The 26,138-nt window shown below is 56.2% G+C and overlaps 2 protein-coding genes across 4 annotated transcripts; both read right to left on the bottom strand.

The window, feature by feature from the left end:
- Positions 1-743: 743 nt before the first annotated feature.
- Positions 744-7,990, bottom strand: C8H8orf58 (chromosome 8 C8orf58 homolog). 3 transcript variants are annotated; one of them, XM_027549883.1, is made up of 8 exons: positions 7,331-7,990; positions 6,873-6,962; positions 5,240-5,745; positions 4,514-4,654; positions 4,257-4,368; positions 4,019-4,128; positions 3,607-3,716; positions 744-1,990 (listed from the first exon to the last, which is right to left on the bottom strand). In XM_027549883.1, exons 2-8 carry the CDS (start codon positions 6,919-6,921, stop codon positions 1,879-1,881), a joined length of 1,140 nt encoding a protein of 379 aa, XP_027405684.1. In that variant the 5' UTR covers positions 6,922-6,962; positions 7,331-7,990; the 3' UTR covers positions 744-1,878. The 3 variants fall into 3 exon arrangements, with proteins under 3 accessions (XP_027405684.1, XP_027405683.1, XP_027405685.1); XM_027549882.1 differs by lacking the exon at positions 7,331-7,990 and having other exon boundaries at positions 6,873-7,320; XM_027549884.1 differs by lacking the exons at positions 744-1,990; positions 7,331-7,990 and having other exon boundaries at positions 3,623-3,814; positions 6,873-7,322.
- Positions 7,991-11,521: 3,531 nt separating this feature from the next.
- On the bottom strand, positions 11,522-26,098 carry PDLIM2 (PDZ and LIM domain 2). The gene is given in 12 exon segments (XM_027549875.1): positions 11,522-12,939; positions 13,950-14,067; positions 15,994-16,139; positions 16,375-16,463; positions 20,548-20,626; positions 20,782-20,903; positions 21,004-21,029; positions 21,032-21,072; positions 23,137-23,288; positions 23,942-24,036; positions 25,138-25,522; positions 25,524-26,098. Coding segments are annotated over 12 exon segments (1,692 nt in total). The 5' UTR covers positions 25,785-26,098; the 3' UTR covers positions 11,522-12,761.
- Positions 26,099-26,138: the final 40 nt, after the last annotated feature.

Here is a 26,138-nt window from a genome sequence, read left to right as displayed (position 1 = left end):
AGGAGGATGCATGATCAGTGCCCGTTTCTATAGAGACATCCTTGTGTCTGACTCAACCAATGACCCCATCTCTAGCCCTACCCTTTGTTGAGGGCAGCCCCCACTTGTACCTCCCATCTTCTGGGTGCCTGCAGGAGACTAAACTTTACCCCCTTCTCAGTTAACAGAGCTTGGAACCTAAAAGGTGTGAAATGGAATAGTTCCTCCCATATTGGTGTCCTGACTATGGTGACTATGTCCTCCTCCCATAGAAAATATTTTCCTCCATTTCCTCCCTCAGAAAAATACTTTTCTGAGCCCAGGTAGAATAATACCAGCTATCTGGCAGCCATCATCCACTTAGCCACTTCCCTGGTAAATGCTGAGGAGCTTGGGGCAGGGGGCAGGTGTGTGCAAGAAAAAGCAAGAGGCAGCCACCCACCACATCCCCCATTCCCTAAGTTGAAAGAGGAATTAAAGATGTGAAAGATCATGCAGTAGGATTTAGCCCCGATAGCTGAGATGCATATGAAAGGAATGAATTCAGGGAGCCCAGACGATCGCAGCTTCCCATACTTAGAAGACTGCTAAATTTCTTGATTTGAGATATTTGGTTTTCCTTAATTAACAATAAACTTTTGTTCAGAGCCCCATCCCCTGCTGCAAACTTCTATATAACCTGACTCCTCACCTCACCTCCTTATAAAGAGTTCTCTGAGGAAATGCTGTCTCCAAGGCTTGAAGTCCTAAAAATTCCCACAGAATAAAGGTCTCTTAGGTTGCGTGTATTTTTTCAGTCAACACACCTTCACAATATACATTTACAAAGAATTCTCACAGTCATTTTCTTTAGTCCTCACATCAACTCTTGGGGAATGAGCAGGTCAGGTGTTAGTGTTCTAATTCTCAGATGTGATACGTGAGAGACTCAAATGACTCGCTCAAAGTCTTGCCACTAATCACTGGCCATTTTAGTCCCAATTAGCAATCCCAATTCCCCCTTATCCTCTGACCTTCTCATCATCCCTCCAGTTTAGCCTCCCTCCAACCGCCTTTCCTATTCATTTAACATTCACCAAGCATTTTGAGGCAGCTTAATTTCACTTTATCCTCAGAACAAGTCTGTGAGGTAGGCAAGGCAGGCATCGTTATACCATTTGGGAGATTAAGTGGGCAGCTGTGGCTCAGAAAAGTTAAGCAATTTTGTCAAGGTCTAAATGCTAATTTGGGCCTCTGGTTTCAGCTATGATGTAGGTAAGCAGTAAAGCAGCAGAGAGTAGACCTTGAAGATTACTCTGCTGTTCCCTGTGTTGTACTTGACTCTCCCATCCCTGGTGCAGTCTTCAGGCAAGATTCAGGGCAGAGGCAGCCAAAAGAGTGCCCTTCTCTGTTCTAGGGCTGCCCACTTGAGTATGAGGAAGAAGACAGGACTCCAGATCAGTAACTGTCCACTCAGGAGTGAAGGTCAGGTCCATCGTCCTGCGGTTACCTCACCATGAGGGCATGATTCCAGAGAGACGGCTGGATCCAGTCAGTTCACCACACTGACAGTCCCACAGTCCCCAGCGACACACTGGGTGCCGAGAGATCACTGTGCCTGACACGCCCCATGGATGCCCCATGAATCAGTGAGGTTCACATTGCCTAAGCCCAGGGATTTTTGGCAACCAAGGAGGAGCCCCAGAGCTGCTGCACTTTGGGGCCTCTCAGGGACCCAGGGCTCCTTGGCTGCTCAGAAGAGAAGGACTCAGCCCTTGCCTGAGTTCAGAGAGAAGTTCAGAGAGAAGACAGAGCATCCACAGCTTTTTCTGGCAGTGCCCAGAAGCAGCATCAGGGCAGACGGCGAGGAGACTTCATTGCACTCGCCCCACGGGGGTCACATCCCTGCACCAGGAGGTCTCAGTGTACAGAGAGGTTTTTGTCTTGTTTCTTCTTAACCACTAATGATGGCATAAAGGTCTTCTGGAGGGGATGGCCCAGAGGCTTTTCAGGGAGGTCCCTTGATGCAATCCTGTGGAAAAAGGAAGGAAGCTCTAGGCTAGGGGAAAAAAACAAAGGTAATGATGGCAGACTTCTGTGATTAAGAATCTACCTACTCAGGGCAGGGGTTGGGTGGGGGGTGGGGAGGAGGGATAGTTAGGGAGTTTGAAAAGGTCTTGTACACACTGCTGTATTCAAAATGCATAACCAACAAGGACCTACTGTACAGCACATGGAACTCTCCTTGGTGTTATGTGGCAGCCTGGATGGGAAGGGCGGTTGGGGGAGAATGGATACAAGCACATGTAGGGCTGAGTCCCTTTGCTATTCACCTGAAACTACCACAACATTGTTAACTGGCCATGAAAGTGAAAGTGTAGTCACTCAGATGTGTCCAACTCTTGGACTATAGCCCACCAGACTCCTCTGTCCATGGGATTTCCCAGGCAAGAATACTGGAGTGGGTTGCCATTCCCTTCTCCAGGGGATCTTCAGGACCCAGGGATTGAACCCAGGTCTCTTGCATTGCAGTAAGACCCTACTATCTGAGCCACCAGGAAAGCCCTGGTGATAACTGACTGGGAAATCACCAGGGTTGCAATATAGCCCTGGAATAATCAGTTATATCCCAATACAAAATAAAAGGGTTTTTTTGTAAAAAAAAAAAAAAAAAAGAATCTGCCTACTAATGTAGTAGACATGAGCTCCATCCCTGGTTTGGGAAGATCACACAGTCTGCAAGGCAACTAAGCCCATGCGCCCCAACTACTACAGCCCGTATGTCCTGGAGCCTGTGCTCAATAACAAGAGAAGCCACCAGAGTGAGAAGCCCACACACCGCAACAGAGTAGCCCCTGGTGGCCACAGCTAGAGAAAGCCCGAGCAGCAACCAAGATCCAGCACAGCCAAAAATTAATCTTCAAAAAAAAAAAAGTAATGATGGCCCCTGAGTTGACCGACAATTGCGAAAAGCCTAAGGATATTAATTGATGGGGCTTATCCTGGAGAGTTATTCAGTAAAGACCCTCACTCCCAGCACCCGCTGTGGCATTCTGTGTGCACTACCTTGCTTTCCTGGGGAAACCCAGGGAGGTCGCCTAAGTTTCAGCTTTGAGGGCTGAAGGCTTGCTGGGTTCACATGACGATTTCCTATCTTTTGGTCCTGGCTCTGCCACTGGCTCGCCGTGCGGCCTCAGGAAGATAACTTCCCTCCCCAGCCCTGTTCTCAGACTCCTCATCTATAAATGGGGCTTTTTAACTACTTTCTGTTTCTTCCCACAACCTCTCCAAGACTTTTTGTTTAGTTGCTCAGTTGTGTCCGACTCTGTGACCCCATGAACTGTAGCCCATTAGGCTCCACTCTCCATGGGATTCTCCAGACAAGAATACTGGAGTGGGTTGCCATGCCCTTCTCCAGGGGATCTTCCAGATCCAGGTATCAAACTCGGGTCTCCTGCATCACAGGCAGATTCTTTACCGCTGAGCCACCAGGAAAGCCTTCTCCAAGACTGCCTCTCTCAAATTTTGCAGGGACAAAAATAACAACTGGCAGCACAACCTCAGCCTCCTAGCTCATCAGGCTCCTCCTTCTGCCCTGCCCTGGGCAGGGTCACAGAACTCACCTGGGGGCTGGGTCACAGGACTCACCTGTGTGTCACAGGACCATCGGCAGAGGTGGCAAGTTCAGCAGGTCGAGGGCTGCCCCACCTGATCCGGTTGAGCAGGACTTTGACTTTGTTCCAGTGGGAGCAATCCCCCTGAGCAGAGGGTGAGGGGGTCACCCAAGGTCCCTCCTCACAACATACCCCGGACCAAGCTCCCACAGATAGTTGTCACCATAATCAGGACAAGTCACCTGCTCCAAATAGGAATCCTCTCATATTCTAGCTTTCAGGGTATCCACACATCCCAACCATCCCACCCCCACCCCATCCTGTCACCTGGCCCCACGTATCAGTTCAGTCACTCAGTTGTGTCCAACTCTTTGCGACCCCATGGACTGTAGCACACCAGGCTTCCCACTACAGCAGGCCAGGCCCCACATATAGCCCTCACCTACCTTGTGTTCCTGGGAGGATGAGGTGTGAGCTGGCTCCATCAGGGCCTCTGACAGCCTGGGAGGGCTGGCACTGGGCGCCCCTACCTTTGGGGGTGAAGCTGTTTTTGCTCCTTCAGAAAGATAATCCGGTTACCCCAGGCAAGGAACAGGAAGGCACTCATCAAGCCCAGAGCTCAGGCAGTCTGCCTGTGGGGCCCTGGTTAGGCAAGATGCAGAGAGAGATGCAGTTGGAGCTCACCTGTCTCCTCTGTCTGGCTGAGCCATTCCCACGGTCCGCGCACCTCACTGCCTGGGGCATAAGAAGGCAGAGGTGAAGGCGCCAGGGTTGTCTCCTCCTCCTCTTCAGGATCCTGTGCACAGGAGAGACAGGCTCTCTGGGCCTGGCTAGAGGGCTGAGGCTGTTCTGAAGGGAGTCCTGGTTTCAGGGGTCCCACCGATCCTCTGCCTCCCCCTCACCTGCCCACCAGCCGGCCTGCCCACTCACAGCTCACTCACCGCAGGGCCCCTCTGAGTCTGCAGCTGCAGACAGAGCTGCTGTAGATTTGCCACCTGCTCCAGCACCGCGCACAGGTGTTCCAGATAGCGAAGACCCTGCCCCGGAAGGCCGGAGCAGGCTTCAGGCTCCAAGTCCTCCACCTGTGGGACACAGTGAGGTCAGAGAGACTTCTGAACCCAGCCAGACTCCCACCCAACGGGCCAGTAGATGGGGCAGAATAAGTAAGAGGAGAACACACACCCAGCTGCTCACCCCGTGCCCAACCAGGCAAAGGGCCAGGTAGGCCCCAGGCCCTGCTCATCTCCACACAACTGGGGGTTGGGGGTGAGGTGAGACATCTCATCCAACCCATCAATGAGAGGCAAGGAATGCCCTGCCCCAGCTTCCCTGGTGGCTCAGATGGTAAAAAGTCTCCCTCCAACATGGGAGACTCAGGTTTGATTCGGGTTGGGAAGATCCCCTGGAGAAGGGAATGGCAATCCACTCCAGTATTCATGCCTGCAGAATTCCATGGACAGAGGAGCCTGGCAAGCTGCAGGTGCCAGGGTTGTCTCCTCCTGCAGTTCATGATGGTCACAAAGAGTTGGACACAATTAAGCGACTAACACACACACACACACAATACCCTGCCTGGGAGAGTTCCAGGGAGAACAAGGTTGGGGCGGAGGGGTGGAGGAGGTAGGGGAGAGTCCATCTCCATCCCACCCTTGAGAGTTGGCACTTACCACCTCTGCTTGTTCCAGGCCATCCTCCAAATCACTCTCTGCCTCAGTGGCCTCTGGTCCCCTTGCTTCAGAATGGGGCATTTCACACTTAGGCGACAACTTTGGGGAGTGGCAGTGTTGTGACAAGCTGGTAGGGGGAACTGAGAGCTGGTGGGAGCGCTTCAGCACCTGCTCCAGCTTACAGCTGGCTAGAAGCCGGCTTAGGTGGGCAGGAGGCTCCAGGGCACCAAGGGCTAGGGACTCAGCGCTCTCCAGGGGCTCAAAGTTCAGAGAGTCTTGAGAAAAGCTGGGGGAGGTGGCCAGGGAGCTGTCCCCAACCGCCATCTCCACTCCTGAGTCCTGGGAGCCCAGTTTGAGAAGCGGCACCTGCCCCTGGGGACCTCTCAGCTGGTCTTGCCTCTTCCAGGAGTCTGATGAGCAAACTGGAGCCACATCTGGGATCTGCCTGTAGGTGCTGTTGACTCCAGGCACTACACAACCATGTGCCAGGTCCTCGCCAGCCCCATCTGCAAGGAGAGTCAGTCATCAGGCTGGGCCGGCTGCGCCAACATTCCTGCAACTGGTGGCGTTTCCCGGGGAGGAGTGTCCTGGGTCAAAGGTGACAGGAGGAGCTCAGCAGACCACAGCCGCGTCCAGATCTCTCCATCCCTGTCTGGGAGATTGGGTTAGGATGGGGGTCCCTTTTACAAAAGTAATTGTTAATGATATCTTCCTTCGAGGGGCGGGCACTTGCTTCCAGGGAGCCCTTGCGCTCTGGCCCCTGAGGTCAGCCTAAGACCTCTGAACCATCACTGGGGAACTATAGCCTCTTCGGCTGCTCCCCAAGGGGTAGTGTGGCTGTGCCTCCGCCTCAGGGAGAGGGGAAAGGACACAAAGAGGGAAGCAGGGGTCTAAACTGGCATCAGGATGCAAGAGAAAGTCCATCCCGGAAGTCCTGGAGGGAAAAGGTACCAAAAATCACAATAGCCATAATCATTTTGGACTTTTGTTCTTTTAAATGAGAAACAGAAAATTTGGGAGAGTTGAAAAAAATCTGAACTGAGGAAAGGGAACCCAAATGGTAGGAGAAGCAGCGCGGTCGCCCAATCACTGTCCTCTCTACAGCTCTCCTGGTCTGTGCCAGGCTCTCCTGCAGTCTAGGTGCCCAATCGTAAAAATACAGAATTGGAGGTTGGAGGGGACGGAGGCCGGCCTCCTTCCCCGGCCTGCCGCATCTGGATGCCAAACCAGGCCCCTCTGGGCAAGAAAGTCCACCAGGAAGTCTACCCCTGCGCGGCTCCTTTGGAAAGAGGTCCACCGCCGCAGAGATGAGGGCTTTTCGCGACCGCCGGCTGGGGCAGGAGCCAGGGAAACGAGGATCCTGACCAGGAATTAGAGGTAAGTGGGCCCGGGGAAAATGGGATGGAGGTGACGATCGGTTTAACGCCAAAAAGTAAAAGGGCCTCCAACGTGAGGACGCGATCCCCGGCCCTTCCTAAGGGAGGCGGCGAGGAGGGCGCACCGAGGTCGGGCGGGCTGCGCCGCGCAGGTGGTGCGGGCTCTGCCGGTGGGGCGGGGAGCGCAGACAGGGGCCAGGGCACGAGAGTCGGCTCCAGGCCAAAGGTCCGGGCCCGCCCCTGAGTGGGCGACTCACCCTGGCCGCCCAGCGGCTCCACGGCGAAGACGCGCCGCCGGCCCAGCATGGCCCCAATCCGGCCCCAATGCGGCGCCCGGGCCGTGGCTGCTGCAGAAAGACCGAGCTATCACTGCCGCCGTCGCGGAGCCGCTGTCGGGCGGGCGGCTAGGCTTGCGCGTCCGGACCCGGCAGGGTGCGGCCCCGGGACACTCCCAACCCGCATTGGGGAGGGACGGGGCGGGGAGGGGTGCGCAGGTGTGCGAACGCGACGAGAAGGGCCGCGAGGGCGGGGCCTGGGCCCCCCAGCATAGTCGACGGGGACAGGGGCCGGGGGCAGGGGGCAGGGGTAGGAGGCGGGCCCCTGGCTCCCTTGCCCAGCCGGCCTAGCCGAAGAGCAGGGACCCTGGCGGGGGATGCGGTCTCGCCCGTGGCGTGGGGTCACCCTGCCCACGGTTCCCAAGCCGAGTCTATCTTACTGCGGCCGAAATGAAGCTGGGAGAGGCGGGGGGCGGCGACCGGACGCGAGCGCGGAAGGAAATGGATCAGCACGTGCAGGCGGTGGAAAGATCGCAGGCCAGGACGTCCGCGTCCGCGCGCGCCCAGCTGTGTGCCTTCGGGAAAGTCACTCAGCCACTCTGAAACCTGGCGCAATCAAAGGTGGAAGGGATTCTCGGCACAGAAATCCTTTCCAATAACTGCAGGGCGCCTTGGATCCTGGGCTAGAGTAGAATCCGGCGGGGGCGAGGGTGTGGTTCAGGATCCGGTAAAGTGAAACAGGGGGACCGAAGGGCAGCCCCGAGGTCTGGGAGTGTAAAGGCTCACCAGTCCTCAGCCCCACCCACTTTGAGTCCATGGAACTCCACCACCGCAGGCAGCCGAGAAAGCTGAGACAGCCTGGAGACCAGATGGGGTGGTGGCCTCTAAGGAAACCTCAGTCCCCTGAGGAAGGTCACTGGGGCTGGAAAAATCCCAGCAGGACCCAAATTCCCTGGAGGGAGATAAGGGAGCTGGCGGACGTGCAAGCTTGCACCTGAGCCTCCGGGAGTAGGGAGAGGGGCAGGCTGGAGCTGGAGGCTCTAGTCGCAAGTGGTAATTATCTGGGAGAGAGAAGACAGTCTGCTCACCCTCTGCTTCCTCCTACCTGTCCTCCAACAGCCCCCGCAGGATCGGTCAGGAATCAAAAACTACATGATTCTAACTCTATGACATGGGGAAACAGGCCTGCAGCGACGCCCTCACCCCCGCCCCTCCCCACAACTCCCCCCCCTCCCCCCGGGAACAATGACTGCCCAAATTTACTCTTGACACCTTGACTTTCAGGCCAGGCCCTTCCCTGCTGTCTGAGTTCTCTGGGTTGCCCGCTGCGGCCCTGTCCTCCTGGAAACCACCCCCATGACTCTTTCCCAGGTACAAAACAGAGAAGCCTGGGCCTGGGGACAGTACAAGTCCAACAGCCCGGTATATCGTGCACCATGCTTCCCAGGGGAGGAGGCGGAGGTTGGGGGGTATGGAGGGAGGGCTGGCTGTCAGGGGGCTTTCCCCCTCCTGAGTCAGAGGATAGGGAGGTAAAGGGAGGGAACCTTTGCCAGATCTTGTCCTGAATTTCGAGAATGTGGGGCCAGATTCCAGGCAGTCTCTGTGGTGACTCTGGGGCAGGAATGTATCTGGAGCAGGAAGCCAGCCCGGCCAGGAATGCAGTGTCTCAGCACAGGGCTCTGTGTGGGCTCAAACCACACACACACACACACACACACAGGCACACACACACCAGGCACACACACACCAGGCACACTCTCCTCCAGGCCATTCCCTCCTCCCCATGTAGATATGCCGGAACCTTCAAGGTGGTTGGGATCCCCCACTGTGGGGGGCCACATGCTGCCTTCCCATCTGCCGTTTACTGCCCTAACTGTGGCAAGCGCCTGTCAGAGCTGGGCCAGGCCTTCACCACCCAGAAGGCTGTCTCTCCTTCCCCCCACCTTCTACCAGAGAAGAATCATCTCTCTCTTAGTGATGCTGGAAGGGATAGGAGGGGCACACCCTCGCTGCCCACCTGAGGGATGAGTAGCTACCATGAGTCCCTGAGACACATGGTGGCCCCAGCAGAGGCATCCCTCAGCCTCCATGGGGGAAGTCCCAGCTTCAGGAAGCACATCTCCTGCCAGCTAGGCCCTGTGGGAGGAAAGGCAAAGCCAAGAGCCCAGGGCAGCTTCTGGCAGACTAGAGATGGCTGAAAGCTGTGGTGACCTCCACCGTGGCCTGGAAGGCTGCCTTTGGTGGAGGGACAAGAGCAGCCCAGGGAAAGCCAGGAACCCAGGACTCAGGCTCCTGGCTCCTCAGCCCCCTGCCCTTACTGCCAGGAGTTCTTGAACCAGCGACTTATCCTTCCTGTCCTCAGTTTCTTCATTGACACAACTAGGATGACAACAGTACCTATTTCAGAATGGTGAGAACTGACATTAAAGCACCTGAGAATTACCTAGCAGTGTCACTTTGGGAAAGTCATTTTCTCATCTCCAATAGCAGGGGGCTGTATCCGATGCTCTCTCAGGTCACTTGTAACTTGAATCTGTCATCATTTCTGAAGTCATTCCCCAAAACACAGAAGAAAGTAAAGAGGGCACTGAGCTGGACAAATAGCAGCTGCCTGCTTGGGTGGTATCCCATCCCCTCCCCAGCTTGTCTGGGTCAAAGCAGGTGGATGCTCACAGCTGGGCAGAGACCAAAGGCTGCCCCCCACTTTCTCCTCTGGCAACCAGGATTGACTAATAACTCTCTTCCAAAGAAGTCCTCCCCCAGGCTGGGGCTGGCTGGTGGCTGCAAAGAACTCTGATGCTGAAACACTTGGGCCCTGGGGAGGAGAGCTGACTGCCACAATTAGGGGAATGGCAATCCACTCCAGTATTCTTGCCTGGAGAATCCTATGGACAGAGGAGTCTGGCAGGCTACAGTCCACAGAGTCGCAAAGAGTCAGACACGACTAAGTGACTAGCACTACACTGCTGCTGCTAAGTCACTTCAGTCGTGTCCGACTCTGTGCAACCTCATAGACGGCAGCCCACCAGGCTCCCCCATCCCTGGGATTCTCCAGGCAAGAACACTGGAGTGGGTTGCCATTTAACACTACACTACTATTAGTTAAAACCTGTCCAGCCTTTGAAAGGCCTTCAACAGCTCACTGGCCGACCCATTTCACATGGGCCTCCATACCCCATTTGTTCTCCTTTCCTTAGAGCTACCATGAGTCTAAGAGAATGGTTTGTTACGCGTGGGGATCTGACCATATTAAGACCCCAACGTTCTCTTTTCCAACCTGTCACTTCCCTGCTGATTTTTTTTTACTGTCCACAGAGCCTCAAGGTGAAATTCAAACCATATCTTACGGCATTCAAGGCTCCCATCTTCCTTTCCAATCTTGTCTCAGTATCGCCTTCAGCCTCTCCCCTAACCTGAGCATTCCACTTGCACTAACCCCCTCACTCTGCATGTCTCTCCTCCATCTGTCTGAGTCCTGTTCCTCTGACAATGATGGCCCTGGCTCTGAACTCTCAGAGTGCTGCTGTGTGTTCCACGTAAGCTCTTCACACTCACTACCATATAGCACCTTTCATCATGTCAACTCTATTGCTGCCACTTGATTATACATCTTTAGGAAACCCATAAAAGTGCTCTTCCGGTATTCCCACTGTGCCAGGACCCAAGAATTTACAGAGGAGTCAATCAGTCCCCTTTTGTGAGCATTCTCCCTGCCAAGGGCTACACCTGACACTAGGTGGCGCCAAGGACCCTGTCCTACTTGGGACCAGATTATTGGGGCCTGACAACTCCTTGAGCCACAGACAGGCTTGATCTTTCCTATAAAAATAAAGGCAGTCATTCAGGCAAAAAGTGGGACAATTATAGCAAGGTATAAATTACATCAAGGTGCCTGAGGAGGCAACACACACAGTCTCTGCCAAGATTCCATTCAAAAAGAACCAGATAGAACCAAAGCACCCTCCAGCTTTTATCTTTTCTCTCCAGACTGACTGGGTGGTAAGGTAGGTGCTGCACCCCAGGAGCACCCATGCACCTTTCTAAAATGTCCTCTGGGATTAGGACCAGAAGTGATGGGTGAATCAAGCCAAAAATCTGGCAGAGGACCACAGCCCCCTGTCTGACTCAAACATAGCCCCATGGCAGGCACGCCTAGCACCAGCTTTCCAATCTACCACCTGTGAAGCAGCTGGGGCTCCCAGGGGAGAGGCTGGCAGACAAACCCTGGCTGGGAGGGTGGGGGCACTGCTGGGTTGTCCCTCCCAGGCAAAGCTAACTCACAGCCCTGTCCAAGGTTACCCCTAGGGATGATCTTTCTCAAATGGGTACAGACAGCCTTGGGCAAGTACACAAAGTTCTTTAGATCAGGGGTCCTTAGCCCTCCGGCCTTAGACTGGTACCAGTCCGTGCCCTGTTAGGAACCAGGCTGCATAGCAGGAGGTGAGCAGGAGGCCCAGTGAGCAAAGCATCTGTATTTACAGCCATTCCCCAACACTGCCATTACCACCCTGAGCTCCACCTCCTGTCAGCAGCCGAGGCATTGGATTCTCACAGGAGCATGAACCCTAGCCCTAATGTCAGGGCGGAATATCCTGAGATTGCCACAAGACAGAAATCAAGTGCACAGTAAATGAAAAACGCTTGAATCATCCCCAAACCATCCCCCTCTCTGCCCCAATCCGTGGAAAACTTTTCTTCCACAAAATCAATCCATGGTGCCAAAAAGGTTGGGAACCACAGCTTTAGGTGTTGTCTCCTCACTTGCCTCCCCAGCTCCTCTGAGTAAGTCAGCAGGGCTGGCAGCATCCATACGAAGTAGAGCGAGGGGCAGAGCGCCAGCCCAGGCAGGGCTGGCAGAGGAAGATGCTGTCTTACTGAGATGGGCCTGGGCAGAAGCGGTTTCAGGGCCTGCCTCCTGTTTGCTTCCAGCGCTCTGTCACCCTCATCCATCTCCAGGCTCCCAGTGAGACACTCATTCCTCTACCAGGGATCATCCCAATAAAACAGGCATCTTTACAAAATGGTCCAGGGAGAGCATGACCATCCACTAAAAGGAGCCAGTCTCTTCAGTAGGGAATGTCACACGGCGAAGCAATCTGGTAGGAGTGGGCTTGGAGGGAGGCGGGGAAATAAGAGGGCGAAAAATTGTTACATGTGAATACTCTCCAGGGATGTCCCTAGGGGTGGGGTGATTAAGAATCTGCCTCCCAACACAGGGTACGTGAGTTTGATCCCTGGTCAGGGAACTAAGATCCCACATGGCACAGGGTTTCTAAGCCAGCACACCACAGCTACTGAGCCTGCATGCTGCAGAGCCCGTGCATCACAAGAAAAGCCCTCACAGTGCAACTCAAGAAAGCCCACTCATTGCAGTGAAGACCCGAGTGCAAAATTAAAAAACATTTTTTTAAAATAAAAAAAAGAGAGACTCTCCACCTAGGATTATGGGAAGCTCATTTCCAGGGGCTGGGGCAGGGAAGGAGAGAAGAGAGGGGCACCTACTTTATTTTGTTCACGTACAGTATATATTTTTAGTGCTCATATGTTGAAAACTTTACACAGTGAATACCTGTAGCCTCTGGCCCACCCCTCTCCTTCTGGACACTTATATCTGTGTCCCAACCTGCTTAATCCCTGGTGCACAAAGATGTCCAATGCAGCACCCACTTCGGGCTTTGATGCAGAGCCCATCCATCAAGAGGATGCAACAGTATCCAGCAGAGGCCTGGGGATGTGGACTGCCCTCACTTGCAGCTCAGGCAGGTCCCAGCCTCTGGCTTCACCCCGCTCCCCATCACCTTTCCAGGCCAACGTGCTATTAGCATGGGTTTGGCGTGGAGGTGCCCACAGAGTGGAGGGTGGGCTGAGAGCTCAGGCCTGGGAATTGAGGGTGGGGGGTGCAGAGTAGCGTTGGCGGGCATGCTTCTCGCAGTACAGCTCGTCCCCCACCCAGAAGTGCCCTCGCATCTTCAGGTTCAGCCCGCAGTCAGCACAGGTGTAGCAGCCAGGATGGCGGTACCGCCCCTCCTGGATACGGACGGCCTGGTTCCTGCAGGGACAGGGAGGGGACAGCCATTAACCTGGGGGGCAGGAGGGAGGGACAGGAGTGCCTGGCACGATGCCACCATTCCCATTCTCAGGGAGCCTAGTCCCCAGCCCAGAGCCAGGACCCTGGAAGGTCCCAAAATCTCAAACACCTGACTCCTCAAGCCTACCCTCAGGGAAACCCCAGCCCACACCCACAGGACCCCAATCTTAAAGTCATTCCTCCCCCGCATAAAGGCAGACAAGCACCATCCTGAATCTTCTGGACTGTTAACAGAATAGTGATTCTCCAAGTGAAGTCCCAGGTGCCAAGACCCACAGCATCGTGTCACCAGGGGATGAATTGGAGATGCAAATCCTGGGGCTGGGGACCTCCTGAAGGGGAAATTCTGGGGGTGTTGGCTGAAATCCCTCAGGGGCCCAGCTGCAGCTCTTTGAGAACCAAGGCATAGGATCCCCTTCCTCGGGCATGCACAGCTGGGGTGGGCAGTCTGCTATTCTGCAGATGAAACATAGAGGCCAGGGACTTGCCTAGAGTTAATCTGACCTGTCAACACTGAGCATGGAAGAAATTTACCAGGAAGTTGGGATGGCCAAGGTTCAATTTTCCAGAGAATGTTTTCTCTGAGCTACATTATCACGCCACCCACTAAGAAAAAATGCACCCACCTCTGGAAAAGGCAGCCTAAGAGCGGGAAGAAGGGATTAAGAGCAAGATTTTCCAGGAGGCGGCGGAGCAGATCTCCAGAGGCATTGAGATGATGATTGGAGAGAAATCAAAAACAGTAGCATTTCTTCCTCCTCCAGGAAGGCAGGGAAAGAAATGGAGCAAGAGGAGAGACTGCAGGAAAAAGCCAGTGCAAGCATCCCAAGAAGGCTGAAACGACCCCTGAGCCCATCACAAGTCCCCTGTGGCAGCGCTCCCCCTGGGCCTCTGGCTAGTGGATTCACACAGAGCATCTGGGCCCTGCCCTCCCTATCCCAGGCCCTGTGCCCCAGGCCGCCAACACTCACGCGATGCTGGTGTTGCATTTCTCACACGTGTGGAGCTTGGGTGGGCTGGCCAGAGCCCTGGAGGTGGGCAGGGAGGACTGCGGACTCAGCGAGCTGGGCAGATAGGCAGGTGTTCCACCTGGACAGGGGGGAGGACAGACAGACACATCAGAGCTTGTCCATAGCAGCAGCATCAGGCTGTATTTTTTTTTTTTTTTCTTTTTTTTGGCCACAAGGCATGTGGGATCTTAGTCTCCCAACCAGGGACCAAACACGTACCCTCCTGCATTGAAAGGCAGAGTCTTAACCACTGGACCACCAGGTAAGTCCCCAGGCTGTATTTTTGATGCTCACTCCACCTCCCCCAGCACTAGCTCCAAAGAGACTCGTTGTCAAAGGCACACTTCCAAGTGGACCTCAACGCAACCCTGGGTATGAGCGGGGGTCATGGAGGAAGGAGATGATCATGCCAGACCCTTGGCTGAGGCTGGTCAAGGGCAGGGAGCAGATTCAAGGCTGAGCTACCCAAGCTAAGGCAGCCTGAGCAGCGTCTGTGCTGAGTGTCTGACACATCAGACCAAGCAGGCGGTTCCTTTCTACTGATCCAGTCATAATGACACTAAGAGACATGGTAATAACAGATAATAACACATACCATACCACCTCTGTGCACTTTTCAAAGGGCTCTCATGTGCATTATGGTGTCTGAGCCTTGGAACAAAGTGAAGGTGAAGCACAGATGTTACCTGGCAGGTATGGTCCCTGTCTACAGCTGAGGATGCCAAGATTTCAGGGGTGAAGTCACCATCTGTCTGCATTGCCCTCACCACCCCCACCCCCACCCCGCCTCTCTCTGTACCCACTTCCAGGGCATGCTGAGGCCTTGGGGTGGTGATGGACACACTTTGCCCCCCTCCCCACCTCTCTCTGTGCCCCCTTCCAGGGCCTGCCAAGGCCTTGGGGTGGTGATGGATGTGCTTTGCTCCAAAGCTTCTTACCCTGTCTCCTTTCCCTCTGTGAACACCTCCAGGAGCAAAACATCAGACTTGGAACCAGTTACCAGGTTCCCCTCCAGTATTCCTGCCTGGAGAATCCCATGGACAGAGGAACCTGGGGGGCTACAGTCCATGGGGTTGCAGAGTCAAACACGACTGAGTGACTGACATTTTCTCTTTCACCAGGTACCAGTCATTCTGCCTGATCAAATACTTCTGACAGTCCCATCATTTGTCCCCTTGATACCACTGCCAAGGCCAGGCCCTCCTCATCTCTCCCCTAGAAGGAGGCAGTGCCCTGCGCCCCGCCTCCCCCAGCATCACACATAGATACACACACACACACAAACATCCACTTCCCAGAATGCTGAGCAGCCAGTCTGCCCAATACACGGAGTTCCTCGGGAGTAGATTAGTAGTAGTAGTAGTAGGTGGTGGTCCCGACCACCTTCGATTGCCACATAGCTCAAGGCTGGTCCACTGGATGAGTCAGTAAACGTCTGATGAATTAACAACTCACCCACTGGTGGGAGACCATACCTCTGTTGCCTACTTTGGCCCCTCATGTATCCTCTGTCACTATTTAACCCAGCCCTCCTGGGTTAGGACACTCCTCAGCCTGGATGCAAGGCTTCACAGCCAGGACTTAACCTCCACAGCCCCCCTCCATGCAGCCAGAGTCCTCTTGATCCCACCCGAAAACCCTCTGGCTCAGACCTCCACATTCCACACAGCTCCCGGCCACCCTCTTAAGGCCGTTTGTGAAAGACTTGATCTTTCTTCAAGGGCCAAGGCAAACCCTTCTTCTTCCATGAAGTCCTCCTTGGAGACCCAGGGCCCACCACCTACCTTTATGGTTCCCTTGGCACGTCCTTGAACCTAGCCAGCACCTTTGGGTGCAACCCAGTAACCCCTACCAGACCAGAGGCTCCTGAAGTTCAGGGAAGGTGGCTTCTATAAGTCAGAGCCTTAAAAAATACTGATTTAAATGCTAATTTATTAACACATCTGGTCAGCAGTTCAGAGTGTCCTGGGGGAATGTCCTCCTGCCCGAGCCCCCAGGGGCTCACCTCTCTCCTCAGCTTCTAGGGCTTCCTGCAGGAGCCGGAAGGAGCTGGACTGCCGGGGGGCCATTCGTGCCTCGCGGTTTTCTTGCAGCATTTTGAAGACTTCTGAGTCCTCTCTCAGGAGGTGGCTTTCGCCTTCTGAGGCGGCACTGCAGGGATGGAGGGAGCCAGCCAGGAGTGAGGGACCCATGCCCGGGGGTTAGGAGGAGCAGGAGGGCAGAGAAAGAGTGTCCCGGGGCAGGATAAAGGATTCTGGGGGTCAAAGGGAAGCCAACTGGGCTTACAGAGCTGGGACCCCCCCACCCTTCTCCGGGAAACCTGACAGACTCCTATTGCTCCCAGACCCTCCAAGATCCCATCCCTCCCTCCACACCCCAGTGGTACCTGAGCCTGGAGCTGGAGGAACGGGCACCCGGGGAGGGCGGTGGCGGCAGTACCAGCACCGCTGAGTCGCCAGCAGGGCTGAGGCTGGCCTGTGAGAAGGAGAGGCACCAGGGGAGGAGTCAGCAGTGGGGCCCTGGGCCAGCACACCCATCTGAGCGGCCAGGCTCAGCTGTTCCCCAGGCCAACACCAGGGGGCCCCCAGCCCTCGCTGACCAGCAGGCTCCCCCTGCTGCACCAGCAACAGCCAGCAGCTGCTCCTACTGGGTCTGAGAAGGGAGGGAGGCCAGCACCCAGCTCTGGAAGGGTGAGCTGCTGCCCAAAGGGGAACAGGCACGGGACAGAATGAAGACGAGCATGTGGGGCCACCATGCCGGCTCCTCTGCCATCTCACGGATTGTGTTTGCAAAGACGTTGCTTACTGGCGCGGGGGGAGGCAGACAAGCAGAGAGAAAGTAAGCTGACCCTTTTGCAATGAGGAAAAGGAAACATAAAGGGCCAAGACCCTTCTTGGTGTCAGAGTTGGGGCCACACAAAAGTCCCGTCTCCCCCACATGCTGGGGGAGATCTCTCCTCTGGTAACACTAGGGTCTGGGCTCACCAGCCTCTCCCGACTGCCCTGGGAAGTCTGGTCCTGCCCCATGGAGCCTTGAGGAGCCAGGCCTGTTTGGGGCTCAGAGCAGAGTCCACTGCTCAGTGTGTGCTTGCCCTCTGGGCCTCTCACACCTGTTCTCTACCTGGAAATCTTGCCTGCAGTCTCCCTGTTGCTCTGCTTTCTGGCCTGCATCTTGCACTCTCTCTGTAGCCATCCCCAAAGGAGAGGAGAGCCTCAGAGACAACTAGGCTCGCCAAGACCAGGCTGAGGGCACAGTTTCCCAGAAAGCCAAACACTTTCGACTTTAAAATTCAAAGTCAGGGATGGGACTTTCCTGGTGTTCCAGTGTCTAAGACTCCAAGCTTCCAAAACAAGGGGCCCAGGTTTGATCCCTGGTCAGGGAACTAGATCCCACAGGCCACAACCAAGAGTTTGCATGCTGCAACAAAGACAGAAGTTCCTGCATGCCGCAACTATGACCCAGCGCGGCCAAATCAAATGCTTTGTTTTTAAAAAGTTGGGGCTGAAGTATACTGTCAAGTGGAAAAACTTCATGACTTCTTAAGCTGAAAACAAACTTCAAAGTCTTAAAAAAAAAAAAGCCCTAAACTCACTGCACCAGACCCCCTGCACCAGCCTGCATTCTTCTGTTCCTCGGCTTCTACAGTAAGGAGATTAAAGGTCAGAAAGGAAACTGGCTGGTCCAAGTCCCTCAGGGAGTGGGAGGCTGGGCTAGGACTCCTCGCTGGGCTCCTGGGTGCCCGGCTGGTGCCATGCAGTCAATTGACAGATGGTGAGGCTGTTCCCTTAGGAAGGACAGCCAGCACCAGGTACTCAAGAACAATGTTCATCTTGCTGTCCCAGACAGGCCAGCATGTGCCCTGCATGGGGGCACTGGCCAGCAGGGAGGGAGAGCTGAAATCCACCCTGGCTCCCTTCGTAGGCCATGTCCTCATGCTAGCCAGTGAAACAAGGGCTGTTTTTACTTCATATCTGGTCACCCAAGAGTGTGCCTGTTGAGAAGGGGGCAACTTCTGGTTTCTGAAGGGCACCATAAGGACTGGTAATGTCCTACTTCCTGAGCCCAGTGATGCCTTAGCCAACTCGGGAGCCAGAGGCAAGGCCATGACCTGGGGCAGTGGCACCTCATCTGTAGTCACCTCTGCCCCCTTCTACCTGCCAAACCACCTCATCCCCAAGGTGGTGGTGGTTTAGTCACTAAGTCGTGCCCAACTCTTCTGACCCCATGGGCTGTAGCCCACCAGGCTCCTCTGTCCATGGGATTTCCCAAGCAAGAATACTGGAGTGGGTTGCCATTTCCTTCTCCAGGGGATCTTTCTGACCCAGGGATTGAACCCACGTCTCCTGTGTCTCCTGCATGGCAGGCGAGTACTTTTACAGGTGAGCCACCTGGCAAGCCTGTAAAGAGAGAAGCCCAACGCCCTGACTTGGAGCAGCTTCACCTTTCCCCTCCCTTCCCTACCTCCCTCCTCCCCTCGAGGCACCCATAGGTGACACTTCCCTTTACCAAACCACCTTTCATCTCCAAAGCTGTTTATCTGCTCATCAAGAGCTGTCACTAGCCAATACTTCTCAAAATGTATTGCGGGGGATGTTAATAACTGAGTGCTTGGGGGAGTGGACAATGGGGAACCCCAGGAGAAATTCTGCAGTTAAACAAGTTTAGGAAATTAATAAAATTAAGCATCTTTCTCACAGGACTTTTCAGAGCCTTTAAGGTGCTTAAGTGCATGAGTGGTTCCCAAGAGGGAGCTATGTGTCTGGTGACTCCACCCCATCTGACTACAGCCTCATTGTTGTAGACCAGAAGGCAAGTTTCACAGGGTTAGGAATTTCTGCTTTTCCACCAATGTATCCCTAGAGCCTAGAAGGGTGCCTGACTGAATCAGCTGCTCCACAAATATTTGTCGAAAGAATGACAAGAGGCCTCAGGATCAAAGAAGGGAATTCAGAGCCTCAGGTCCAACTCTGAGGCCCAGAGAGTGGAGGAAGGGGGCCTTGTCCAAAGTGACACGGTAGAGGTAAGACTAACCCAGGTCTCCCTGCCACCCCACCCAGAGCTCCTCTTCACACCACATGGGTGGTCCTCAAAGCTGTGTGTACAGCAGATCCCTGAGGGCTCCTGAGAACTCAGATGGGTGGCCCCACCCCACCCAGGCCCTCACCCCTGTCTGATCCAGTAAGTTTAGACTGGAGCTTGAGAATCTGCATTTCTAACAAGTTCCAAGGTGCTGCTGCTGCCACTTTGAAAGCCACTCCCCATCTCATCTGCCTTTCCCCTTTGCCCTGGTTGCAGACACCGGGAGGAAGGAGGCCAGGATGGACCAAGCTCATCCCTAGCTGGTCTCAGCCCCTATCTCTGTGGAGAAGGCCCCCAGGCCCAGACATGCCAGGTCTTGCTCCAACTGCTGTGTTCCCATCTCCCCAGCTCATCATCTCTAATCCGAAATCTACCTCTGACATCCAGCAAAATTCCTGACAAAGCCTTCTCAGGCCACCCCAGCCCACACTCAGCTGTCCCCTCCCAGAACGCCTCCTGCTTTTATAATTAAGACCATACCGTTCAGTGCTTAATTGTTCCAAAGTTGTTTTGCATGTCTCTCTTATCTCTACAATTATGTTTGAAATTCCTTAAAGATGGTGTCTCATTGAATATATACATCTCTATGCCCACGTTGCATGGAGGGCCACTGGGCAGGCCCTGCAGCGGGTCACCAGGGAGCCCCTACTACGAAGCCTCCAAAAGACCCTGCTCTGTCCTTCTCCAGAGCCCCCAGTTTCTAGCACCCTCCCCCAGCCATCTCCAAAGGCTCTGCTTTCTGGAATGCAGAATCAACTTGAGGTAGGATTCCAGCAGCTGGGCCTCATCCCCTTCACCCCAAAGGCTGGACCTGCCCCCACAAACTCTGCCCCCAGCAGCTGTGGCCAGGACTCTTGGCCGCCTCACTCCTCACCTCCCCAACCCTGCCCCTGGAGAGGAGAAATACCACCAAGGGGTGGGGGTTGGGCTGTCACTCGTAGACAGTGGGACCTGGGGGGTCCTGTCTGTCAGACAGTGGGACCAGGAGTAAAGGGCTGGGGAGGGGGGAAAAAACAGACAATAAGCCAAATGCAACTGGAGTCGGAATCACAGTCCGGCTGGTGGTTCTCTGGTGGTTCTTGGGGGCTGAGTCAGAGGAGGAAGAGGGGGGATGGGTGATGGGAGTTGGGGGCGGGCATGGGGCTTGGAATGGGGAGGAATGTGTTCAAGAGATGCAGCCAGAGCCAAAGGGAATCATCCCAACAACAGCAGCAAAACTATTTCGGTCCCAGCCCAAGAGAAACACTGGAGAAGGGAGGAAGCCATCAGCAAGGAGGAGGTGGCAGCGAGTAGGAATGTAAGATCTAGAAGGCCACCTGGGTCTAGCCAGCACAAGGACTGTCTCCCTCACCAGAGCGCTGGCCTCCTAGCTCCGGAAAGGAGCCCACCACTGCTAGGAAACCGCAGTGCTGACTGCCCAGGTGGGGCCAGCCACCTGCGGCCCTACAGGCACCACTACCAACCAACCAGGTATCCTCACCTGTCGGCTTCCACGGCGGCCCCCATAGTACAAGTGGTCAGCAGAAGCAGGTTCCAGGGAGTACGCCAGGCTCTGGAAACTGAAATGGGGAAATGGACAGAGGGTGCCTGGGTCCTCTCCACCAGGCTGCCCTAAGGAAACAGAGGTGACCCCCAGAGCCCCCTAACCTCAGCTTCGGAGACTCTGAGAGGCTAGCCTGCACCTCTGGATGCGGTGCCCACCCGCTGCGCTCACCTGTGGCTGGTCACCACCTCTCCAGTGGGAGCCTGGGGGCTGGTCGGGGGCAGGGTGAAGAAGGGGCTGCATGGTCGGGGGCTGAGGGAGGCCTGGCTGTCAGTGTGTGTCCTCCTGGAGCTCTGTGGAGAGAGGGGCCTGGAAGAGCAGGGCCGAGAGGAGCAAGGGAGGGGCCCCCATCACTTCAGGGTATGGGGCTCCCAGCAGGAGGCATCGTCCTACCTGGAAGCGAGTGGCCAGCACTTCCGGGAGCTTTCCCCATTGGCCTGCCCGGGAGAGGCAGCCTGGGGCCTGAAGAGAAGACAGAGGGAGGTGAGTGTCACCGGGGTCCTGGCACCTCCACTAAGCTGGTAGGGCCTGTAGATTCCAGCTGTCCCCACACTGGGTTCTCAAGATTAGGAAAATGTACATAACATTCAGACATCAGGTAGCTAAATCTCAACTTTACCAAATTCACAAGTAACTATCATCAACGGCCACCATCATTTCTTACAACAAAGGACAATTCAGCACTACAAAGTAGAAAGGACATCGTTTCAGCAAGAAGTTCAATACATTCAAATTTTTTAAAAACTCCAAACAATATCACCCCTCCCTCTGCCTTGCCTTTGTTTTTCCTTTTCTTTATTTTTTTTTGGTGGTGGTGGGGGAACATTTCACCCAAACTATATCACTGGTCAGCATCAGTTTGTGGATCAGTTTGGTAGGGGACAGCTGACTATATATAAGTAATCCTTTATCCTTCACCCCTGGAGAAACTCAAGACCAGAGAGAGAGAGTTGCCAAAATTCTTAAAGGCCTACAATGGCTGGGCCCACTGCCCCCTTTTCTCCAGGGGCCTGTCCCCTGCCAGCTCAGCCTTTGAAAGAATCACTTCTCTGCCCCTTCTGCAGGCTTCCCCCAATAAAACAGAGGGTGGAGCCAGCCCCACTTCCTGCCAGGCAGGGAGCTGAAGGACCTAAAGAACAAGGCAGCTAATCACCAAGGCACCCCCAACCCCCAGCCTCAGCTCCCCAGGGACTCCCCTCCGGTGGAATCTGACTGGAGCCTTGAACAGGAGGTGACTAGAGGGCTGGGAGCTGCTGAGGGTGAGGAATGGGCCCACCATGTCCCACTACACCAATCTTGGAGGTCTGACCACTTCCAGCAAGGTCAATAGGAACCTCAGTCCCCACACTCCATGCCAGCCACAGCCTCGGCTCTTTCCCAGGAGAGAGTTTAGGGCCTGAGTGAGGGGAGCTTGGGCTCTGGCCCCGCCCAGAGCACCACTTCCTGCCTGGGGCTTCTGAGTGCCTGAGAGGTCTCCTGGGGCTGGGGTGTTGGGAGAGGTTAGGAGGGGTTTGAGCAAAAGAAAGAAGAAGCAGGGAGTCTGGACCTGCCCCCATGTGGAACTGGAGGAAGCCTGGGGGTACCACCTCTCTGATGGGGCTGGTCCCATCCAAGAAGCATAGGAGAGGAAGTGATGGTGTCAGCAGCTCCTCACCCCTCCCCCACCCCACTCTGCAGCTTCTTGTGGATTTTGGTCCCCTCCCAGATGCCATGACCCATTCTCTACCCTCCTCCTCCAGGCCGCACTCCTGTAAACACTCAGGAGCCAGAAGTGGCACGACGTAGGCACTGAAGGGGCTGGGGTCATGAGAGGTCCCGGGAACCAGCATCCACAGCACTGGAGGGGTGGCAGAGGCGAGGAGAGGGCATGGAGCCCCAGCTCAGAGGGAAGCTGGTGGTGGAGGCATTGGCAGAGGTATAGGAGGTACCTGACTCAGGCTCAAGACCCGCCCAGAGGGCTCTCCTGGCAGGGGGATCTCCCAGCATTCCTGCCCTCTGACTCACTGGGATGCTCCACCCCAGGAAGCCACCTGTCCACCCTCCAACTCAGCCCAGGGTTCCAGGCTGGGAATCTGCCTTCCCTAACAGGGTCCAGAGAGGAAATGGGGAGCCACAGGGGGTTCTATGGGGAGGGAGACCCCAAACTCCTCACCATCCCAAGATCAGAACAGAGGGTGTTGGAGGCAGGGACCCTGGGGACCCAGCCTCAGGCACACCTTCCTCCTCTTCAACCCACTTCATGCCCACGCCCTGTACCCCACACACTGGGAACCAGTCAAACCCGGGCATCCAGGTGGCTGATGCCAGCCTGCCCGACCCTGACTGTTCACCCAACTCTGGTTGGGCACCCGGTTGGCCTCAGCTGTCCTGCTGCAGCCCCAGAGCCCAAACCTTCCCGGGGATGAACCATAGTGGCCCAGGGAGGCCAGACTGGAGCCGAGGGTAGGGGATAAGGGCAGTCATTGTGCAGCAGGTTGGCAGAAGGCAGAGCAATACTGGCAGGCCTAGTGGAGGTGGAGGGCCTACCGGTCCAGCTGCAGCCTCAGGGGTGAGGGGCTCTGGCGAATCTTGCTCTGGGCCTCGGCGTGAAGCATGTCCTTTGCACTCTCACCGTTGATGGACACAATAATGTCACCAGGCCGGAGGTCAGCAGCCTCGGCCTTGCCCCGCTCAGTTACCTGGAGGGGATGAGGATCAAGTCGTCTCAGGTGACACTCAGGTGGGAATGAGGAGAGGAAATGTCCTTGTCCAGCCCAAGAAACACAGAAGCTGACCTGCACCAGGCTGGCCTGCATATCTCCCTTTAACATCACTCTCCCTGCCCACCAGTGTCCACCCAGTTAATTAGCTTATCCCCTCCTGGAGGGGTCCAGAAGCTGGAGTGGCAGCCCCCCCACCCCTGACTCCAGCACTGGGATTTTAACAGGGCCTCTCAAAGAATATGCAATGGCAGAATTTCAGGAACTGTGCTTGAAAAGAGCCCTGCTTGTGCAAACCAAATCATGCAGGTGCTGCCTGCCCTTGGAGAATCACCAAGAGCTCAGGGGGCCTCCCCTACTAACCACCAAAGTGGCTGCCAGTAGGTATGGGGTCGGTGACCAAGGAGAAAGAGCAGGCCCTGCACTTGGCCCAGCTCCCTTTCACTCCCTAGAAGTGGCCACCATATCCTCATGGCAACCTGGCCCCAGCTCTACCCCGGCCAACAATCTCAGAAGCAGGCCTTGACTCCAGAACAAAAAAAAAAAAAGAGAAAGGTGTCTGTGGGGACTGGACAGACAGGGAAGAACCTGACTCTGGGGGCACCTCCCCATCTCCTGGAACTAGCACTTACCTTGGTCACCATGATAGGCGTGTGGAAGTCCCTGCCCCCAGAGATTCGGAAGCCCCAGGGCGCTGGCCCCACCACATCCACCGTCAGTGCCATACCTGAGGCAGAAAGGATGGAGAGATGGAGCCAGCCCCTCAGCTCCCCAGGGGGATGCTGTGAAGTGGAGGTGAGGTGTGTGTGACAGGTCCCCGGAGCAGCCAGTTAGGGGCTGAGGTGGGGGTGGGGGGGGCGGGGGGGTCAGCGGGTGGAGGTTGGTAGAGGAAGTGACTAACCTCTCCCGCAGGCCTCAGTTCCACTTCCCCCACCCTGGGAAGTCAGGACTCTAAGTTTCCCCCTTAGCGTCTGTCTTCAGCAGAGCAGCTCCCTGGAGGCCAGCTGTTGGGGTGCTAGACACTGGGGCTTGCTGAGAGCAGGCAGGCAGGCAGGGCTGGCAGGTGGTGGATGTCAGCACTTCCTCTCCCCTCCTCCACTATCAACGCTAAGTGCCCCTAGTGCTGGCTTCCGGTCCCCAAACCCGACTGCACAAGGTACTTCCTCCCTGCTCTGGGGGAGGATAACACTCGGGGAACAGAAAGGGGCTGCACCACAGCAGGCTTTCAAGTAGCTGGCTGGGGGCCTCCCAGCTGCCTGCTGTGCCCCTGGGAACATGGTTCAAGTGGCAAGACAAGGCTTCCACCTCCCCCAATGGCCTGTTGCCCTCCCAGCCGCTCTTGCAAGAAGGACAGGCTCATCTGCCACACTGGGCACACCCACCCCTGGGCGCTGACCAGCAGGGCGAGCTGACAGATGCTGCCGCCGAGCTGGGGCCACAGGACTCCCATCCAGGGCCCCTCCACTGGGTAAGGGAGTGTCCCTGTAGACCAGGCCCTTGTAGGATTTCCTGACCCTCTCGTTCTGGAGTCAGGAGCCAACCCAGGCAGGAAGCTGTAATGCCAAGCTGGGCCACCACCCTACCAAGCACCCACCCTGGGGCTGCCCTTGGGGAGGTCCATGGACTACAAATGCTGCCCAAATCTATCAAGCACACTGGGACCACTTCCTGCATTTAGGAGACTGGGGAGAGGGTGCCCGGGCAAGTGAGGCTGTCTGCCCACTTCTCGACCCTTCGGCTTCCCCTTTTGCCCGGGCCCAACCTCTCTGTCCCTCCCACAGGCCCCAAGTCGGCTGTGGCGGCTAGCAAATGCCTTGGATTCCCAGACCTTTGAGCTGGTCAGTGGACTCTGCGCCGGGGCAGCTAAGAAGTGCCCAGCCCGTCGGCCCGGCTCGCCCAGTTCAGGCTCCTTCTAAGTTCTGAGACCAAAGTACCGGTGCGCCTGGGGGCTGGAGTAGGAGCGCCCGGGAGGAGAAAGCCCAGCTCCAGGCGGGGAACCGACCGCAGGCGAGGCTGCGGGGAGCGGCCGTGCGCAGAGAGGTTCGGGCACCCAGGGAGCCGCGGGCGCACAGAACGGCCAAGGCGCCGGGGCCGGGGAGGACGCCAGCCATGCGCCCCGAGCACAGGTGGGTGCGCTCACCTGGCTCCCGCTCACCTGTCGGGCTGGGCGGCAAGGCCCGAGAGCGAAGGGAAGGGAAGGAGGGAGGCAAGGAGAAGCCGCCGCTCCCGCCGCCGCCGCCGCCGTCTGCCTGACTCAGGGGAGAGCCCGCCCGGGACTCCGAGACCTGCCTCCACCCATGTGATCCCAGGGCCGCCCCTGCCGCCGCCCCAGCCGCCGCCCCTGGCCGGGGAGGCCGCCTCCTCCGTGCAGCCCAGCCCGGGCGCTGCCACCTGGCCCGCGCCCGCTGGGGGCCCGGGGCTACTCTCCCGAGAGCCCCCTAGAGGCTGCAGCCGTCCTCTCTGGGGTAGCCCCATCCTCCCGGGGACAGGGGAGGCGTTCTGGTGACGGGCCCGGAGCCCCACTTCGCAGACAGCTGAGCCTGCTGACCCCCGAAACTCGTCCTCCTTCCAAGGGACGGGGGCGGGGACGAGGTGGGGGAAGGCCGGCTGGGTCTGTCTGCGGTCCGCCTGCCCGGCTCCTCCGCCCACTCCAGGCTCAGACGCTGGCGCAGATGCAGCCCTGACACCCACAGATCCCAACCCGGGGGCCGCGCCTCCGCCTCCTTGCCCGGCCAGCGCGCTGGAGGGGCGGTAACTACCGACTGCTGCGGTGCTTTGGCTGCGCAGAGCTTCTCAGCCTGAGATGCACCGCCAGCCTGCTCCACTCAG

The sequence above is a fragment of the Bos indicus x Bos taurus genome, chromosome 8 (assembly GCF_003369695.1).
Source record: "Bos indicus x Bos taurus breed Angus x Brahman F1 hybrid chromosome 8, Bos_hybrid_MaternalHap_v2.0, whole genome shotgun sequence".
Lineage (NCBI taxonomy): Eukaryota > Metazoa > Chordata > Mammalia > Artiodactyla > Bovidae > Bos > Bos indicus x Bos taurus.
Note: the sequence above shows the minus strand (reverse complement) of the source record. Positions and strands in the feature narration are given on the sequence as shown.

Coding starts and splice junctions, on each gene's coding strand:
- C8H8orf58 (XM_027549883.1), bottom strand. CDS start 6,921: ATGCTGGGCCGGCGGCGCGTCTTCGCCGTGGAGCCGCTGGGCGGCCAG. Junction 5,746..6,872: donor GGAGCCGCTGGGCGGCCAGG/GTGAGTCGCCCA, acceptor CTCTCCTTGCAG/ATGGGGCTGGCGAGGACCTG. Junction 3,717..4,018: donor CATCCTCCCAGGAACACAAG/GTAGGTGAGGGC, acceptor CCCTCTGCTCAG/GGGGATTGCTCCCACTGGAA.